This window comes from Balaenoptera ricei, chromosome 10 (genome assembly GCF_028023285.1).
Source record: "Balaenoptera ricei isolate mBalRic1 chromosome 10, mBalRic1.hap2, whole genome shotgun sequence".
NCBI classification, from domain to species: Eukaryota; Metazoa; Chordata; class Mammalia; order Artiodactyla; family Balaenopteridae; genus Balaenoptera; species Balaenoptera ricei.
This window is the reverse complement of record NC_082648.1, coordinates 99,043,085-99,063,253: the sequence shown is the minus strand read 5'-3', so window position 1 is coordinate 99,063,253 and position 20,169 is coordinate 99,043,085. Positions and strand designations below refer to the sequence as shown.

At 44.8% G+C, this 20,169-nt stretch overlaps 1 protein-coding gene and 1 non-coding gene across 2 annotated transcripts in view; both read right to left on the bottom strand.

The window, feature by feature from the left end:
• Nucleotides 1-1,972: 1,972 nt before the first annotated feature.
• The window catches only part of EP300 (E1A binding protein p300), a 74,194-nt gene continuing 55,997 nt past the window's right edge, over nt 1,973-20,169 (bottom strand). The window contains exons 21-31 of the mRNA XM_059937045.1: nt 19,020-19,076; nt 18,292-18,369; nt 14,427-14,494; nt 13,131-13,281; nt 12,864-13,010; nt 12,078-12,191; nt 10,934-11,099; nt 9,979-10,143; nt 8,233-8,394; nt 5,456-5,737; nt 1,973-5,189 (exon numbers count right to left, since the gene is read on the bottom strand). Of these exons, the coding sequence (XP_059793028.1) occupies nt 2,973-5,189; nt 5,456-5,737; nt 8,233-8,394; nt 9,979-10,143; nt 10,934-11,099; nt 12,078-12,191; nt 12,864-13,010; nt 13,131-13,281; nt 14,427-14,494; nt 18,292-18,369; nt 19,020-19,076 (3,607 nt within the window). The 3' untranslated portion in view covers nt 1,973-2,972. The remainder of the gene's footprint in view (nt 5,190-5,455; nt 5,738-8,232; nt 8,395-9,978; nt 10,144-10,933; nt 11,100-12,077; nt 12,192-12,863; nt 13,011-13,130; nt 13,282-14,426; nt 14,495-18,291; nt 18,370-19,019; nt 19,077-20,169) is intronic.
• Nucleotides 13,441-13,543, bottom strand: LOC132373821 (U6 spliceosomal RNA). Its single transcript, XR_009505486.1, has one exon. It is a non-coding gene; the product is annotated as a U6 spliceosomal RNA (small nuclear RNA).

Below are 20,169 nucleotides of genomic sequence, written 5' to 3'. Positions count from 1 at the left end.
GAGCTGCCGTTTTCTCATTTGTCAGTCTTTGGAGCTGTTTTTGAGGATTCAGTGAGCTAAGTAAATGAAAAAGCACCTGGCTGCTGCTTGGCCCCCATTGGGCTCATTTCCTAGACTGATGTCTCAGAAACAGCCCAACTGGAAACTTGGGGCTCCTTTTAGCGCTTCTGAACTTTTCATTGTGATACAATTTTCAAATACACATAAACATTGAAATCACATTCCTGTATTCCTGACTGTGGATTAATTCACATCTTCCCCCTCCCTAGCACTGCCTCTGGCCTGGCGAGGACAGCCTGTTTCCCCTACCCATTTAATTATTTCTGCCCCCACTTCCTCCTTGCCACGCTGGGGTGAAAACGTTAACACTTCAGTCCAGCTGTCTTTAGCCAAAGAGCCTAGGACTATGAACGCTGGGAATTTACTGCTTGGAAATGGGTTAGAATTCTAAATATTTCCCTTTTGAGGGCTCAGATCAACCCTGGGCCCCTAGTTGTGGGGACCATTATGGGGCCCTTTCTGTAACAGGTACTCAGCATCTTCTCTCTGGTCTCAGTCAAGTGGACCTGAAGCTGGTTTTCCCAATAGGATCTGATTCTTCACTCCTCTGGGCAGGGTCCCTCCTCACCCCTCTCCACCTCTTCCCATTCATCTCCCCCACGAGGTCCAGTTTCATGCTACCCTTCCCAGAAATTTTCCCAATTCCCACCCGCCAGAAGCTTTCACCCCTGCTCCTTGTGTTCCCTGCGTATACCACTTAACACTTTCCTATTTTATCTTGTTTAAGCATCTTTCTGTCTTTTCTTCTAGATCTCGAGCTGGCCAGCCTGAGGGAAGGGCTGCACCGTGTCCACGCGTGTTGCCTGGCCTGGCACAGGACACAGGTGCTGCGTGTACGTCTGCTGGACCACTGACCTGAGGCAGGTGGACACCTGTTAACATTTTCCGGGGTGGGCGCCGATTAATGCTGAGTGTGCGGGTTCACCTCACATGGAGATACTGGTTATTTTTCCTGAGACAATGTAAACTAGTGGAAAGGACAAACAGGAGTTTGAATTACTGTACTTGAAGAGTCATTTTTCTTTAGCCCTCAGCAGATGATCGAACATAGTCAGTGTAAAAGCTCCGTGACAGTAACAAGCAGACCTGCCAAATGATGCCAAAGCAGCTCACTCACAGTATTCTTCTGAGTTTTCAAACTTGTTCAAAGCCGATGTAATATCCAGAGGGAGGACTGGTAACCTCTCCATTCTTCAACGCCTAGCACAGTATCAGACTCCGTGTTGTCATCTCTCTCAGCCTCCTGGGTTTATTTCCACACAGTTTCCTTTCCTACAGCCTCATTCCCCTGATGACTTCCTGACTGGCAGGCGGCAAAAACAAAATGTGTGTAACAGAGAATAGGGATGCATTGTCAGCCCAGCTCCAAGTGCTGCTTTTTCAAGGAGTTACTTGTGACTTAGGCAGATATGACCCCTCTTAGGTGCTCATTCTTATCCCTGTAAGATGAGGGTGATTGGAAGACCATGAGGTTATCCACAGGGGACCACAGAAGGACCTGTATCAAGCTGATAAAGGCTAATTAGTATCAATTCAAATTGATATAATTAACGTTTAGCTGGTATTTGTATTTTCCCCTGAACTTTGGACAAATTTACCAAAATCTTTTTTAAATCTATTATTTTATCACAAAATCACTTCACGTGATAGTTAGGGAGGGCTGTAAGCCAGTGCCTGCACTCCCCCTCACCAACCTGAATCCTACACAGCAGGCATTTAAACTGAGGCATTCTAAGATAAAGATGCAAGAAGTGAAACAAAGTCAGGTGTCTGTCTCACACAGTTTATTTAACAATAGGTAATAAGAAATCAAATTTAACAGTCTATACAGTGATCCAAAGTTCATATTTATAAGTAATCAACTTTAATCTCATGATTTACAAGTTGAGGGTTTTTGCTTTCTATTTTCAAGTTTTACAGAAAGTGTGTGTGTGTGTGTGTGTATGTGTGTGTGTGTTTTGGGGGTGGACAGGGTAAGGAGGAAGAAAGCAAGCAAAGAAGAAACCCCAGGGACATTTTGCATGTTAAAATCATCCCACTGGAATCGTTTCTTACCCTCTTTTTAATTTTTTCCTTTGTTAGATGTAAAAATAACGAAAAAAATTCTTTCAAGAAACAGAACCACAATATATAATACATCAATTTGGCAGCTGCCCCTGTATATTTTGAAAAAGTCATTTTTCTCTCTACATGTACAAATTACTTTAATACTTGAAGTTTTTACGATCAGACTTACGGAATAGAAAATTTTCTGGAGCACAAAAGTTGACTTGAGGGGAGGAAAGGGGGCTTTTTTTTCCTTTTTTTTTTTTTTTTTAAACATTTTTAAAAGAATGAACATCTTTGCACCCAGAGAAAAAAATTGGTATTTTAATATATATTTATATATATTTATATATATATAGAATGTAATTTTAAAGTAACATTAACCCCTTTTGTCCTCTGGTTTTAGAAATGTTCTTTTTTAACTCTTCCATAAAGTGAGGAAAATAGGGAAGAATGTCAACCATCTGCACCAGTAAATAATAACTATTAATATTACATATTTTCATTAATTTAAAAAAAATAATAAAACCTATTGGAGGTGCAAGGCAGGAGCATGTGGTTGGCTTCACAGACCTCAGCCTCCTCCCAGTGCACACTTGAACCAAACACACAAGGGAAAAAAAACCAGGCTGGTGGGGACCAGCCATAACAAAAATAGATTCTTTGTGTTCTATCAATCGTCACCCCTCAGGTTCATTTCGCATGTTTGCTTTAAACCACAAACAAACAGCCAGCTACCGCGCAGTTCTTGTGTGTTCCAAGGAAAATTGTCTTTTAGGCTAAGAAAGATTCAAAAAAATTGTTTTCAGTACAAAAAGTCTTAAGAGAAAATAATTTTTTTGCTCCCAAAATACTACAAGGTGTCTCTAGTGTATGTCTAGTGTACTCTGTGAGAGGTTTGAATTCAAGTCTGAGTTGTCGGTGCTGAGTCCCAGGTCCGTGGCGCTGGCACCATGGAGGTTTGCCATGCCTGGATTGCTAGTCAGCTGAGAGAGCATCGAATTCTGGTCCGGGCTGGCAAAATGCCCTTGTTCCATGGGGTTGCCCTGGGCAGCGACCAGTCCGGGATGTGGAGAACTGGTCTGTGGGGAAACGTGGTGTGGAGAAGGCTGAGGCTGCATCCGTGGGGAAGGGCTGGAGTGGGGGGGCTGGGACTGTGGCCGCGGAGAAGGAACAGGCTGGGGAGACCGCACTTGATTGGAGAGAGACGGGATCTGCTGGCCTGGAAGGTGCGGGGACTGAGCCTGACTCGGGAGCATATGCTGCTGGGGGCTCATGGGGTTGGGCTGAGCGGGTGACCCCATCTGTTGCTGAAGGAGTCGCTGCTGATAGGCCTGCAGACCGGCTCCTGCCTCTGCCCCCAGGGCCTGGGGGAGCTGGCCCAGCTGGCCCCCGCTCCCTTGCTGCAGGTGCTGCATGTGCTGCTGCATCCGGGGCGGCGGCGGCGGCTGGGGCGCAGGGTAGCCCAGGCCCTGGGGCGGCTGGAACTGGCTGTGGCTGGCCAGCCCAGGGCCGACTCCGGGCCCCGCTCCCTGCTGCTGCTGCTGCTGCTGTTGCTGCTGCTGCTGCTGCTGCATCATCTGCTGCCGCCTCAGAATGTCTCGGAACTGCGCCGGCATGGTGCTGTGATTCATGCTCATCTGCTGAGCCTGGGGGCTCATCCCCCCCATGGGCGGTGGGAGCTGCTGCTGCGGCGCTTGCTGCTGGGGCAGGCCGGCCCTCTGGACGCCCGCCTGCATGGGATTCAAGTTCGGCATGGCGGGGCCGGAGTGGACCCCCTGCTGGCCCGGCATGGCAGGGGGCTGCAGCCCTGGCTGGCCCTGGGGCACGCCGGGCTGCCCGGGGAGGGGCTGCGGATTGGCGTTGGCGTACTTGGCAGCCCGCTGCTTGATGAACGCAGCCAACAGCTGGGGGTTGGCGTGAAGGATACTAAGCACCTGTTGCTGCTGCAGGGGGGAGCTGGGAGACCTGAGAGTCCGCAGAAGGTTTTGTAAGGCTTGCTGAGACACAGTGCCCGGTTTGAGAGGGCTCACACCGACCTGGCCCAATCCCGGCTGGGGAGCCATGTTCAGGGGCTGACCGTGCTGTGACACTGACATCATGGCTGGCCTGGGCATCCCGGGCTGCAGGTGCTGGGGCTGAGGCAAGCCTCCTTGGGCCCACGGTGGAGGCTGCTGCATCCCTGTGGGCCCCACCCCTGGCTCCAAATGCCCGCCGGGACCTCTGGCCATGGGGGGTGCGTTCATACCCATGGGGGCCATTGGAGTCATTTGGGGCATCTGGTGCTGGATCGGCCTTTGAAAAATTTGCACATGGGCCATCTGGCGCTGCGTCTCGGCTGCCCTCTGAATCTGCATCGCCATTTCCACTGCTGCAGGCGGGGGTCCTGGAAGGGGTGGCTGAGCGGTCTGCGGAGGGGTCGGGGGGGTGACCTGGCCGGCCGCCTTGCCCTGGGACACCGGGCCAGCAGCCTGAGTCCTGGGCAAGTAGGGCGGCATGCTGGTGGGAGGAGTGGGCTGGGGCTGGGAGGGGGGCCGGGGCGTCTGCGGGGTGGTCGGCTGCTGGCCCGTGGGCGTGGTCGGGGTCGCAGGCGTCGGGGAGGGCAGGCCCTGCTGCTGCCCCACCACGCCCGCCCGCTGCATGCTGGCCATCCTCCTGCGGAGCATCTGGGCTTGCTGGAGCCGGTGCTGCAGCTGCTGCTGCCGGAGCTTCTGCTTGATGTTGAGGCAGAAGGGCACGGGGCACTTGTTCTCCTGGCAGTGCTTGGCGTGGTAGCAGCAGAGGGCGATGAGCTGCTTGCAGATGGGGCACCCTCCGTTGGTCTTGCGCTTGCAGCCCTTGGTGTGCTGCACCACCCGCTTCATCTTCTGGCAGGAGGGCAGGGAGCAGTTGGCGTTGCGGCACTGGCAGGCGTGCACCAGGGACTGGATGCAGCGCTGGATGCTCAGGCGGCGGGAGTCCCCCGGGCTCTGCGTGGCCGCGGCCTGCTGGCTGTTGCTCTCGTCATCCAACCCGAGACCCAGCTTCTCCATTTTGTGGTCATGGTTTTTAGTGTTGTAGCAGGTGATACACAAATCATAATCCTGGGGGAAAAACACAGGTGCAGGTCGACTCTCCAGAATTAAAGTCATTCAAAAGTATTTACATACTCTGCTTGGGCTAAAAAGCCCCGTTTTACAGAAAGCCTCTAACCAACCACTTGGATTTGAGACCAGGCCCCGCCCACCCTGTCCTGTTACTCACCAGTGGCCCCGGAGCCTAGGAAGGCCCCCCCGGGCCTGCATAACCTCTGTCTGAATCACATCTCAGGCACCCGGAAGCCCCCGCCCCTCCCCCGCCAGGGGCCTACCTCGCACACGGTGCAGTGCCAGCGCGTCTCCACGTGGTGCTTGCACTCGTTGCAGGTGTAGACGAAGCGGTCCTGGCTCTGGGTGTGCAGCTCCACCAGCATGCACATGGTGGACCACTGGGCTCTTCGGAGTGAGGAGAACTCCAGGTGCTTGTCCCTTGCGAGGGTGAGAAAGGCATCCCGCCCGTCCATCAGGTCGCAGGGGATGAGGGGGTCGGGATCAACGATGGGAGGCAGGGAGTTGGCGGCGGGGCCGGCGATGAGACGGATCACGAAGAAGACCTGCAAAACAGACATTCTCATCCTGACTCTGGCACTAGAGCACCACGGGGCACTGGACCAGTTGCCGCAGATGGGTGGGCCAGGCTGTGCCCCTGGGGGGCTGGGACGCCTGGCTTAGTTTTATGACCACCTCGCAAGGTTACACGACATGGCCCTCTTTCTCCTGCTTCACTACCTCTGTGCTCTTCTCTGGGACTGTCTACGATGGGCCTAAAAAATCTACATCTTATGTTTTCTACCACATTCAATAATTTCTTCAAAAGAAGAATGGTCGGGTACAGCACCGTACAGTGGACATTTTGCCTCAAAGTGGTCTACTTTAAGATGCAATCCATGGTTTAACCTGACTCTAATCATAAGGAAACAGAAAAATCCAAATTGAGGGACATTCTATACAACAATGGGCCTGGAGTCTTCCACAAAATGCCCGTGTCATGTTAAGAAAATAAGGCCAGGAGCTGAAACACGGCAACTCCGCACGGAGCAGGAGGAGTGGCCGTGAGCTGGTGGCAGCGGGTGAGGCTTCCCGAGTGCAGCCATCGCACGCTTATGCAGAAAGCGTCCTCCTTCTCAGAAGGTACTTGCTGAAATAAGGATATAGAAAATGTAGCCGAATGTTAACAGTTGGTGAATCTAAGTGAAGGCTACGGGAGGACATCTTCTATATAACTTTCCTGTAAGTCTGGAGGAAAAAAAAAGTTGGTGGGAAAATTAAAAATGCAAAACCTCCTTCGTCCTTGCTACAGAAACAGCAAAAGTTGAAGTTTGTTCATTGAAGTTTAAAGACACACAACCACCATTAATTCCCATAACCACTGGTGTAAAGGCTGCAAGAAGAAGCTGGGATTATATATGTAATAATAAAATGTAAAATGGAACCTTCAAGAGATAAAGAACTTGTGAGTAACTGCTGTATTGCCCACTGTATTCTACCAGTTTTTCAGAGGCTGAAAATCTGTGCAAACTGGCAGTAACATTTGTTATATACTTGGGCAGCAATGTTGGCATAAAACAAGAGTCTAGAAAAAGAACACAGGGACTTCCCTGGCAGTCCAGTGCTTAAGACTCCGTGCTTCCACTGCAGGGGGCGTGGGTTCGATCCCTGGTCGGGGAGCTATTAAGACCCTGCATGCCACACAGTGTGGCCAAAAACAAAAACTTGAAAAAAACAAAAAAAGAAAACACAGGACAAGAGTGCACACACTGAGTAAAGACATATCAAAACAGATGCCAAAAGTTAAAAACATCATGGGAGGACTGTGATGTGTGTCTGACCTTGTAATACTGGGTTTGATACTGTGGCTCAAAGAAAGCGCTCATAAAGCAAGGAAGAGCATTTTGAAAATGTGATCACACACAGGAAAGTACTGGATCTAACAAGTAGGGAATGTCTGCAGCAACCCATTCAAAAGAGGGGCAGATAAAACCATCTGGTGACTCCCTAGGAAATCTTCACTATGGCCAACCATCCAATAACAACAATTATGATTGATTCCACTGTATGTTACCCTAGAGCTAAGACAATACTTGAATTTAGCCTAAATTGACGACCTTAGATTCTAACTCCTAACAGGAGACTACTACCCACATCTTCTTCAGATGATGTATCCACAACTTAAGTCACACCTATTATGACATACTCTAAGGGCTTTTCCCAATTGCTGTTATGACAGAATGCTGTGACACTATATATTGCCCAAGACAGCTGACAATCATTATCTAAGTGAGGCATCCACACCTTGAACCAAGCCTTCAAGTTCCCTCTCCTCATAATGGCCTCTTCCTATAAGAACTTGACTATGATGTCTGAACACAGAGTCAAACAGGTGTTAAAAAAAAAAATCAAAAACTAAACTGACATGAATTACCCTTCAAGACTCCTCATCTTAGCAATGATGACGTTGGGGGAAAAAAGTCCAACACACCCACTTACACTCCCAAACTACCTATAACAATAAATAAGCAATTTAAATAATGAAATAATTCAGTTTTAACTTTGCTGAGAAGGTATTACAGGTACATATATGAAAGTTTAACTTTTCTTCAATTCTCTACACTTCCCAGTTCCCTTTCAGGAAGGCAAATATTCATTCGTTTTGCCAAAGTTCCATTACAGACAAACTGGAATGGCCAAATGGAGTTCTAAGGAGCTTGGTCTAAAACAAAACAATAAAGATACCCAACAAGCCAATCTCCTGAACAATGGACAGAAATACAAACATAAAAGGATTACAAACAACAGGGTCAGACAAACTATGCTTATACTTTCCCAACACCATCTAGCTTGATAACAGCTACAACTCAAAGACAGCTTACCATTTCCTATTCTCACCACCCACTCTAGCTATCCTCTTTTTGCCTTCTTTCCCCTCAAATAATTTTCTTCCTTCTGAATTTCAAATGGTCTGGTGCTCAAGTCATAAATACCAACCACGGTGGGCAGTTTTTGAGAAATCCTGCCCTGTTTTTTTCCACTCTTGGTGGCTATATCTTACCTCTTTATGCTTCTCCATGGTGGCATACAGTTTTTGCGAGAGGTCATTGGATACATTGGGCATGCCTGGCTTCTTCTTATTGCCCCTACTCAGGCTGCTCTTGTTTTTGCTAGTTTTCTTATTATTCTTCTTTTTAGCATTTTTGCTGTCTCCCTTTGTCACCTGCAGGTTAGCACAAGAGGACGATAAAATGTTAACTATTTGTTAAGAGATTTAAGAAAAAATAATGGTAAAAAGACTCCATTTTTGAAACTAGAGATCATAACCTTCCACCTTACACCATCTGCTCTCTTCATTCATCCTCTCTTTTTTAAAGCTGTTATTTACAGTAAACTAAAGTTTACTAACGTTTTTGCACTTATTTTCTCCCAGTGAAGAATGTCTCCACTAATGTCTCTTCATTAAGACAATGGCAGCCTTAGCTTTTTGGCCAGAAGAACCCTGCAGACCAAGGAGACACCTCAGGTGGACCCAGGCTATCCCAGATTTGAGGACAAGAACAAGGAGTGAGTGGCAGTGTGGGGTAGTGAAGTGTGCATAGGAGTAGGGAGCCAAAGTCCTTGGCTACATTTCCTTCCACTCACTTTCTAGAATTTTATGGGCCTACTATTCAAAAAAAAAACCTTGAAAAACATTCAATCAAGGAGTTTAAACTGCAGACTGTAAAGGGTTCTTATTAGACTATTTAAGGGTGACTTTAATAGTTCAGACTCAGCAAGGGCAATCTAGATAAACTATGGGGAAATAAATGACAAGGAAAAGCTCCTCAGATGATCCGTCTACAACATAGGTTCTGTCTGGGGACTGGCAAACTCTGGCCCAGACCTGTTTTTGTATGGCTAAGAATGATGGTTTTTATAGCTATAAAGTGTTGTTTAAAGAAAAAAAGAAAAAAAAAAAAACAGAAAAAAAGAATGTGCTGGAGACAATATATGACCTGCAAGGCCCAAAATACTCATAATCCAGACCTTTGCAGAAAAAGTTTACCAACCCCATGCTCTAGATGGGTAATTTTCTGTCTTCCATTACTAGAAATCCAAGATTCCATTTAAAAGTGAGGTCTGGTACTTCCCTGGTGGTCCAATGGCTAAGACTCCGTGCTCCCAATGCAGGGGGCCCGGGTTCGATCCCTGGTCAGGGAAGTAGGTCCCGCATGCCGTAACTAAGACTCTGCGGAACCAAATAAATAAAATAAATAAATTTTTTTTAAAAGTGAGGTCTGGGACTTCCCTGGTGGCACAGTGGTTGAGAATCCGCCTGCCAGTGCAGGGGACACGGGTTCGAGCCCTGGTCCAGGAGGATCGCACATGCCGTGGAGCAACTAAGCCCGTGCGCCGCAACTACTGAGCCTGCGAGCCACAATTACTGAGCCTGTGAGCCACAACTACTGCAACCCGTGTGCCTAGAGCCTGTGCTCTGCAACAAAGAGAAGCCACCGCAATGAGAAGCCCACGCACCGTAACAAAGAGTAGCCCCCACTCGCTGCAACTAGAGAAAGCCCGCACACAGCAATGAAGACCCAAAATCAGCCAATCAATCAATCGATTTATATATTAAAAAAAAGAGGCTTGATGCTAAAAAAGGCTTAAAACCACTCAACTAGAACCACAGTAACTTATCTACGCCAATATTTCTTGCCCAACTTGAAGAGCTGAGAGCTTTAAGACCATGTTGAAAACTTAAGCTCACTTCCAGGTTATACATGAGAATAGGTAGAGGCTGGAAAGGGAAATGCAAAGCCCTCACATCTGTGCTTTCGTTGCTGGTGTTCTCCTCTCGCTTTCTCTCTTCCTCCTCCTGTTCCAGTTCCTTAATGCTCTCTTCCAGTACATTGGGCCAGAAATCACCTTCAAAGTAAGGCAATTCCTTTGCGCTTGTTAATCGATCTTCAGTAGCTTGTTTAAAAATATCCTGTGAAAATATCCGTGTACAAATACGAATTTATATATATATATTTAAAAAAAAAACACATTTATTATACAGAAGCAGTCATAGCTAACGGATGCAAGAAACATGAAGAATCAGATGTGTCTTCTGGAAGATGGCAGAGATTTTATACCCAAGTCTGATGTCTGGGGAGACATTTAGTGTCACAAACAGTGAAAGGTCTGGTCTGAAATCAGTATTTCTGGTTCCTCTTTCCTCTACCCACGAGGACAGGGAAATTATCCGCCTTTACATAACCAAGTGGCAAACTATCCTGTCAGGAACAATGGCAAAGGCAGCATCATTCACACTGTGGCTTCTACCACTCTTGAGACAGAACTCAGTGCGACGGGAGGCACGCCCGCCTTGCACACACCCTTGAAGTATCAGAAGTTCTTACTGAGAAATATGTTCAAAACAACCCCAATTACAATTACTGGAAACCACATGGTTAAAGAATGATTTGCTGGGCTGCTTAGGAAAACACCCATTTCATGTTTTCCTCCCCATGAGTAAAAACAGATAAGATATTTAGTAGTTCAAGTTTCTTATCATGAGATACCCTACAATCACAAATGGCTATTAAATATTTTGCCAGATCCACTCATCTTAGTAATTCAGGAAAGAAAACACCCGCTATCAAATTAGCTTAATTTTACAAATTACATGGAAGAGGGAGGAAAAAACAGAAGATTTTTGTTAAGATAGTAAGAAGAGCAGAATACAGAGCAGCAGGATTAGTCAAGCCACAGTTCTATCACCCCCAGCTCCTGACCTTGTAGTCGTGGACAATTCGCTCGGATACAGCCTTGTCGAGCATCTTTTTGTACCACTCCTGCAGTCGCTTGGGCTTGGGTATCTTCTGGTCGGGGGGGTGGCAATGGAAGATGTAGTCGTCTCCCTCACTTGGGGGGCATGCCCAAATATGCCCTGTTGTATATCTAACAACACAAAGAGAAGGAACATTCAAGAGAAAGATCACACATTCTAGAAAGAATGTTATACTTTAAACTACAAAGTGGAGTCAGTACAGAAACCAATGATTTCCCCAAGATAACACGAAGTGTGCAATCCACATCAGATCAAAAGTCTTAGGCCAGGGACTTCCCTGGTGGCACAGTGGTTAGGAATCCGCCTGCAAATGCAGGGGACGCGGGTTCGAACCCTGGTCCTAAAAGATCCCACATGCCGCGGAGCCATTAAGCCCATGAGCCGCAACTACTGAGCCTGCGCGCAGCAACAAGAGAAGCCACCGTAATGAGAAGCCTGCACACCGCAACACAAGAGTAGCCCCCGGTCGCAGCAACGAAGACCCAACGCAGCCAAAAAAAAAAAAAAAAAAAAAAAGTCTTCCAGGCCAGAACTAGGCATAACCCTGGATCAAAAAAATCCCAAATTTGCATTCAAAGACCAAACAAAAGCTACAATGCAAAGGAAAATGAATCCATGTCAGCAGGAGGGCTAAATGAATGCAAATTGTTAAAAGGAATAACCTGCAAGGTGAGGTGGTGAGGTGCAAGTACATATATACCTTGAAGGTAAGGAACCAGTCTGATGAATTTTTTTTATCTCCAGACCTTAGTGTGATTTTGGTTTTGATACTCAGGTGCAAAAGGACCAAGTGCAGGTTAAGGTTCTGGCCCTTCAAATCAAACTGTACCTAATAGCTTAACTGAACAAAATAAAAATCTGGGATGGGTGCAACTATAGTCAAAATATCCATTTCTTTCCCACTGGCAAAATTAACCAAGGGTCTCCAAATTATAGTTCCACTAGATGAAAGCCAAAGTTGAGGAAAAAAGACCAAAAGTCACATATTTGCATGTATTATATCTCACCATAATATCACAGTGGTGATTAGTTTAAAACTAATTAAACAAGTTGTTTTTATTAAAACTAGCATTTGTTTTTATGCTTACCCTAATTTCTTGACGTATTCCAAATATCCAATTAGAATTTCATGATAGACTGCAGTCCTCAAGCATTTAGGACGGAAGAAATGAACACTATCCAGGTATGATATGTATACTCTCCTATACCAAATGGGGAGAAAGAAGCCTGGTCAAGTCACGCAACGAGTTCCTACTGATGTGGCTAAAAACACCTTCTCTCTTTTCTGTGCCCTTTGCTCACCTTGTCATTTTTAATGCTTATCACACAATATTACAGTTATTTAGGTAAATGACTAGATTGTGAACCCGCTGGGGGGTTTGGTGGGCCTGTGGCTCTATTACAGTCTCAGCACCTAGCAGGGGCTGAGACACTGTATAATCAGTCAGTATTGAGCAATCCAAACATATTCTGGCAGCACTCTTATTCTGGCCTTTATACTATTTTGGAAATGGAGAATTCTAAACCATATTCTACCTCATTTGTATGACATTCTTTCACGTACATCTCAGCAAGGTACTTGAAACAACCTAGACTTAATTACATTTTCTGAAAAGTCATCAGTTTGTTTCCCATTTTGTATTTTAGGCTGCTGTTCACATCCCTTTCCCTATTACTATGACCACACAAGAGCAGTACTGAGCAGTATTTTCTAGTTTTGTTTTTGTTTTTTGTTTCACTTCAATACTACACACCTGAAAACTTGCATTTCCAAAACAAGCACATCAAATATTTTCTTGTCCATTATGCTTGTTTACCTTACTATAACTTCAAACTCCCACGCAAATTAGAAAGTAGCCACAGTAAAGTCTTACCTCTGGTTGGGCGGGGGGCAGTCAGAACCATACTCTTGAACGTGCATGCCAAAGAAACACAAGTCAACACCATCAATCTCCTCAAAGGCAAAGAGGGCTTTGGTTCGATATGGAAAGGATTCTGCCATCTCTCCACTATCTACAAACCTATACAATTCATGTTGGAGGAAAAGACCACAACATTTCATTCAGATTAGATTCATCAACAGTAACTGTGTATGAGCAATTGTGGATCCACAGAGAAGAAAAGGGGAAATTATTAGGTACCTTGCTTTCATGCCTGGTTTGACTTCCACAGTTTTGTCAGAAGCATGAACTACTCTAACAGTGACCTCTCCTGACTCAGGGTGATTCTGTCGCCTCAGAAAGTCATTCACACGATTCTCCAGAAAGGTGCCAAGCCTGGTAGATGGCAACCCTAAGAATTTAGAAGTTAAAAGTTCAGTAGTAACTAAGGTACAAATTTATTACTATCAGTCTTAAGTTTCAATACCAAATCTCATTTCTGCTTTTTCAATACTAACAAGATTACTTGCTACATTTTGTTAAGTTAGCGATCTAGTTAATACTTAAAAAAAAAAATTTAATGTGGAACACTTCACGAGTCTATCATCCTTACAGAGCGCCATGCTAATCATCTCTATATCATTCCGATTTCAGTATATGTGCAGTTAAAGCAAGCAGGGTAGTTAATACTTTATAAATGTTATTTTCCCCAACTTTTTATTTTGAAAAATTTTCCTTTTCAGAAGAGTCAAAAAACAGAACACTCATATGCACTTTGCCTCAATTGCAGTAATATTTAACAACTGTCGGGTGCTTTGATAAGCTTTACAGAGGATTAAAAGCAACCTGTAGATCAGCAAAAAACTGCAAAGGCATCGTTCTACAAAACTAAAACTGACTGCCATCCCCACCCAACTGAAAAGATCACACAGGTCTAAATGCAGTCCCAACTAAGGGTATACACAAAACTGAGGGAATCATTCATGAGATGGCAATTCTGGGCAAGTATTTCCACATCTGGCCTCCATTAGGGTATGTGTAGGAACAAGAAAAACACATAACCTCCTTCTTATAAATAACTAGGTCTAATGATTTTCACACCAAAAAGTACATCACAGTTCAACTTTAAGTACATCATGGAAAAATTATTTGGTTTTAACTTTGGTTAAATATTTCAAATAGGGGCTTCCCTGGTGGCGCAGTGGATAGGAATCTGCCTGCCAATGGAGGGGACACGGGTTCGATCCCTGGTCGGGAAGATCCCACATGCCGTGGAGCAACTAAGCCCATGTGCCTCAACTACTGAGCCTGCACTCTAGAGCCCGCGCGCCTGGAGCCCGTGCTCCGCAATGGCAGAGACCACTGCAATGAGAAGCCCGCGCACCACAATGAAGAATGGCCCCCACTCAGAAGCGAAGACCCAACGCAGCCAAAAAATAAAAACATTTTTTTAAAATTTCAAATAATGTTGAAAGAAAATAATTCATTCTGGATGTTTATTTTTAACTATGCTTCAGTGAAGCTTTGCCAAATTTTACCTGTAAGAATGAAACTTACTTTTAGCAGAAAACTTATTTTCTTTTCTAGTTCGTGCAGTCTTCTTTAAACAGCCATCACAGACAAATCTAAAATGTAAACCAAGACTTTGCTTAAACAACTTAGAGAAACATTTAAAGTAACGTATGCTATAAAATCTATCTTATGTATGTGTAAGGTTGAAATTTAAAAGACAACCTGGGAGCAGTATTTCTAAATACACAACAAAGAGTTAATATAACCAATATACAAAGAGCTTTTAGAAAACATTAAGACAAAAAGGATAAAAAACCTAATTGAAGGCTTCCCTGGTGGTGCAGTGGTTAAGAATCTGCCTGCCAATGCAGGGGACACAGGTTCGAGCCCTGGTCCAGGAAGATCCCACATGCCGCAAAGCAACTAAGCCCGTGTGCCACAACTACTGAAGCCCGCGTGCCTAGAACCCATGCTCTGCAACAAGAGAGGCCACGGCAATGAGAACCCTGCGCAACACAATGCAGAGTAGTCCCCCACTTGCCACAACTAGAGAAAGCCCGCACACAGCAACGAAGACCCAACACAGCCAAAAATAAATAAAAATATTAGAAACAAAACAAAACCTAACTGAGAAATAGACAAAAGACATGAAGAAATGTGAAGGGCATATAAATTGGCACATGCAAATTTTGCATGCTCAAAGATGTTGAAGAATCACAGATTAAAGCAGAAAATTTGTTATGGCCAATCACACTGGCAAAAGTCTATACGCTACCAGTGGGAATGTAAGTAAGTACGTTTTGAAAGCAGCACTAATATGTTTTTTAAAAAATATTTTTTGACTGTGCTGTGGGATTTTAGTTCCCTGACCAGGGATTGAACCTGCGCCCCCTGCATTGGAAGCCCAGAGTCTTAATCACTGGACTGCCAGGGAAGTCCAGCACTAACAGATTTTAAATGTACATTTCTCTTTGTTCTTGCAATTACATAAGGATGTGTGCATAAGTAGAAATTCTTAGAAAAACTGGAAACCACGTAAGTACTCATCAACCAGCTGGCTGATCTTCAGTTGCAAAGATCGCTGCAACTCCCTCAATTATCCTTACCCACTCTGTAATTAAGGAAAGCACTAAAAAGGCCTATCTAAAGACAAGCCATATAAACATCAACTACTGCGCTTTTCCTTAGTGTTTTTTTTCTGGAAATTTGTTAATTAGCCTCTTCTTTCCTGTGACCTCCGCACTAGCATCAAGAGTCAGTCCAGGGAACTTTCCTGGTGGTCCAGTGGCTGAGACTCCACGATCCCAATGCAGGGGGCCCATGTTCGATCCCTAGTCAGGGAATTAGATCCCACGTGCCGAAACTAAAGATCCTGCAGCCAAAGTTCTTGCATGCCGCTACGAAGATCCCACGTGCCACAACTAAGACCCGGCGTAGCCAAATAAATAAATAGATGAATGAATGAATGAATATTAAAAAAAACAAGTCACTGGAGGGAAAGCAACCTAGAAAATAAAGCTCTTAAAACAACAATAACAGTCCAGGAAAAGAGCAGAGAGTAGATATCCATTCTAATGAGAGTCACTTAATACACAGATACTCCCCCAACCCTTCCCTTGGAACAGAGCTGGGATCAGCCCCATTCCTGGAGAAAGAGAGGTAACCCATAGCAGTAAACACATAAGTGTCACAATGGACAAAAATCCACTCACTGCCCATGAAAGGCATTGATGATGTGCACCCTGGGTAAATATGTGGAGAATATTCAGAAACAGAACATGAGGCCCAAGAATACCTAGTTCATTGAAGTCTGTATCTAGTCATTTTCATGCAACTTTGCCTTTCACTGGACAACACCTAGTTAACTATTATCCAACTCCCCAGAAGATTTTATTTTGTTTGTTTATTTATTTATGGCTGCATTGGGTCTTCATTGCTGCGTGCGGGCTTTCTCTAGTTGTGGCGAGTGGGGGCTGCTCTTCGTTGTGGTGCACGGGCTTCTCACTGCGGTGGCTTCTCTTGTTGCGGAGCATGGGCTCTAGGCATGCGGGCTTCAGTAGCTGTGGCGTGTGGGCTCAGTAGTTGTGGTGCACGGGCTTAGTTGCTCAACTGCATGTGGGATCTTTCAGGACCAGGGCTTGAACCCGTGTCCCCTGCACTGGCAGGCGGATTCTTAACCACTGTGCCACCAGGGAAGTCCCCTGGTTAGGATGTGATTTAAAATCTTTTGGGGGACTCCCCTGGTGGCACAGTGGTTAAGAATCTGTCTGCCAACGCAGGGGACACAGCTTCGATCCCTGGTCTGGGAAGATCCCATATGCCTCAGAGCAACTAAGCCCGTGCAACACGACTACTGAGCCTGCGCTCTAGAGCCCGCAAGCCACAACTACTGAAGCCCGCGTACCTAGAGTCTGTGCTCTGCAACAAGAGAAGCCCCCGCTCGCCGCAACTAGAGAAAGCCCGCACGCAGCAACGAAGACCCAATGCAGCCAAAAACAAACAAACAAACAAAAAAAATCCTAACCATGGTCACCATTCAGTATGCCCTTCAGTGCGATGTTCTCTCAGAGGCAGAAACAGAGGTGGCTCCTTGGAAACCTGCATTATCCATACCGTCTAGTTTTTCTACTGCAATGTAAGTAATGTTCAAAACCTAGCAGGTTTAATTGTGTCTAACATCTCCTTGCTGGTTTCCAGGTGCTACAGATTTCCTGTTACCCTCTATTGATAAATCTTTTGTATTTACTTTTGATGCACAATGACCACCAAAAAATTTAAAGCAAAATAAAGTATTTGTATATGGATTAAAACAAATAAGAGAAATATCTATGTTTTTGGATTCTAGGTTATTTAATATTTTAAAACTGGATTTTATTTTTCTTCTTTTTCTTTTTTTTCACATCCATCGCAATGTCAGTACCACTTATTTATTTATTTATCTATTTATTTATTTATTTATTTATGGCTGTGTTGGGTCTTCGTTTCTGTGCGAGGGCTTTCTCTAGTTGCGGCAAGCGGGGGCCACTCTTCATCGCGGTGCGCGGGCCTCTCACTATCGTGGCCTCTCTCGTTGCGGAGCACAGCCTCCAGACGTGCAGGCTCAGTAGTTGTGGCTCACGGGCCTAGTTGCTCCGCGGCATGTGGGATCTTCCCAGACCAGGGCTCGAACCCGTGTCCCCTGCATTAGGCAGATTCTCAACCACTGCAACACCAGGGAAGCCCTAAAACTGGATTTTAATGATCTTTTCCCAATCCAGAATAATAATTCTAGGGACTTCCCTGGTGACGCAGTGGTTAAGAATCCGCCTGCCAATGCAGGGGACACGAGTTCGAGCCCTGGTCCGGGAAGATCCCACATGCCACGGAGCAACTAAGCCCGTGCGCCACAACTGCTGAGCCCGCGCACCTATAGCCCATGCTCTGCAACAAGAGAAGCCACCGCAATGAGAACCCCGCAACCAAGAGTAGCCCCCGCTCACTGCAACTAGAGAAAGCCCGCACGCAGCAACGAAGACCCAACACAGCCATAAATAAATAAATTAAATTAATAAATATTAAAAAAAAAAAAAAAAAGACTCTGCCTTCCAATGCAGGGGATGTGGGCTTGATCCCTGGTTGGGGAACTAAGATCCCATGTGCTGCGGGGCAACTAAGCCGGTGCGCCACAACTAGAGAGCTTGTGTGCTGCAACTACTGAGCCCGTGCCACAACTAGAGAGAAGCCTGCATGCCACAGCGAAGAGCCCGCCCACTGCTACTAATACCCGATGCAGCCAAAAATAAACAAACGAACAAAAAGAATAATTCCAAGAGATAGTAACTTTGAAGATAAAATATAATCATTGCAGAGAAGACAAACTTCCTACAATTCACAACAAAGAAAAAGTCTAGGGAAAATACTGATGTCTCACCCAGATGGCCAAATGATCTCATGATGAAGGACACAGATCTGATGCATCTTTCTTCCACACTCCGTACATTCAACAAACCTTGAAAGGAAAAGTCAAAATGTCAAGGTTAAATCCAAAAATTTAACCAAATCAAAACTTCCAGTATTTCCCAATTTCTGACAATTCAAAAGATAGCCAAAATCACGTCCAAAGAATTGAAGAATAGTTTTTAAAAGCTCTTTAGTGTAACAGGTAGAGCAAAACTCAAAAGCAGTTTAGTCATTAAATATGAACTGTGACTATGAAATAAAAAGTGAAAGATCAAGATGACTGCTGCTTCAACTTCCAAGTGAGTCGGACACCATCATATCCATTCCAGGAACTCCTAGAATACCAGTACATCTCTGTACCGCTGAGTACCTCTGAAAGGACTCACTATAAAGGAGGGGATTATGAACTGGTTTGAAAATACAGAGGACAACAGGGCTGGAATAATGGCACTGACCAGAGGTAGCTTTGTGCTTCACTCAAGCCTAAGCCTACAAAACACCAAAATATTAGGTAGATTTAGTGAAATGTAAATGAATACTAACCATATGTAAATTTTAGCACTTCTACCATCTCTGTTAGATGTATGTTATAGATTTAGTCCCAAGAATATAGAATCATCTCACTGGCTGTGCAAACCAAGAGAATGAAAGAAAGAAGGAATATCAAAGTGTACTGACTACTCAAGGGGAACTACTTACAGTTCAGGATCCAGAGTGTCATTTTTTCTCTTCGAAAATTGTTCTTTATTTATTGTACTAAGGAAAGAAGAGGGACACAATGAGAACAAGCAACACAGAAAGATTAGCAGTCTGACTACTGTTCTAATAACCAAAGGACAAAAACCCCACCCTGTAAGTGGATTATTTAAATCTAAGAATATACCAAGGATACAACAGTACATTCTTGGCTCCCACAAAATGCACATTTACATGCCTATGTTTTTGGAAAGGACTTTATAGTAAATCTGTTCCCATTTACAGGAAGAGGAGAACCCAGTAAGAACTAAAAACATGAATTTGTTCTTCTTTTCCTTTTAAAATCTTGCCTACTACTCTTAGTGTTAGGTATTTACACCTTCTAATACTTTAATGTGCCTAGACTGAGCTACGTATGAAAGATACTGTGTATAGAGGGAGCTAAACCACTATTTATAAAAAATACTAAATTTCCAGGACAGTCTAGTCAAACTTTTTATATTAATAAAAAATTTCAATATTAAGAATACATATTTCAGGTTACTTAAGAGTTAGCCAAAAAAAGGGTATTCATTTAAAAATTTTCACATGGCTTCCTACCCTGAAATCTAGCCTACCTCACTGCTCATAGCCTCACAAATACAGGAGCTAACAGTCTTATTCTCTACCTGGAACAAACTGCAGGGGGCCCAACTTTGACTACTGTGACTCTACCTCACAAAAATGAGGAATGAGGACATTTCCACATTTAAACTGTTTTCTACTAGTTACAGGCTAGAGATTCATCGCTACCTGGCCTAAGGTCTTGCTACCCAAAGTGTGTTCTAAAGACCAGCAGCCTAGAAGGACCTGGGAACTTGTTAGTACCACATACTCCCAGGCTCACTGCCGATCTCAGGAACTGCAAGAGGGGTTTCTACACTCTTCACAGTCAGAGTGGTGCTGTCCTAAGGTACAGAACATGTGGTAAGCTACTCAGTAGTACCCATGGTAAGGCTGCCTCCCTTTACTGCATCAGTCCTGACTTCCCTGGTTTAGCCAAGGTCAGAAAAATCTCTTAAGGTTCAAGGGGACCCAGTATCTACCCCAAGACCAGTACCAGACCCCACTATATTATATGTCAATGGTGACTGAAGAAAAAGTACAACTTGAA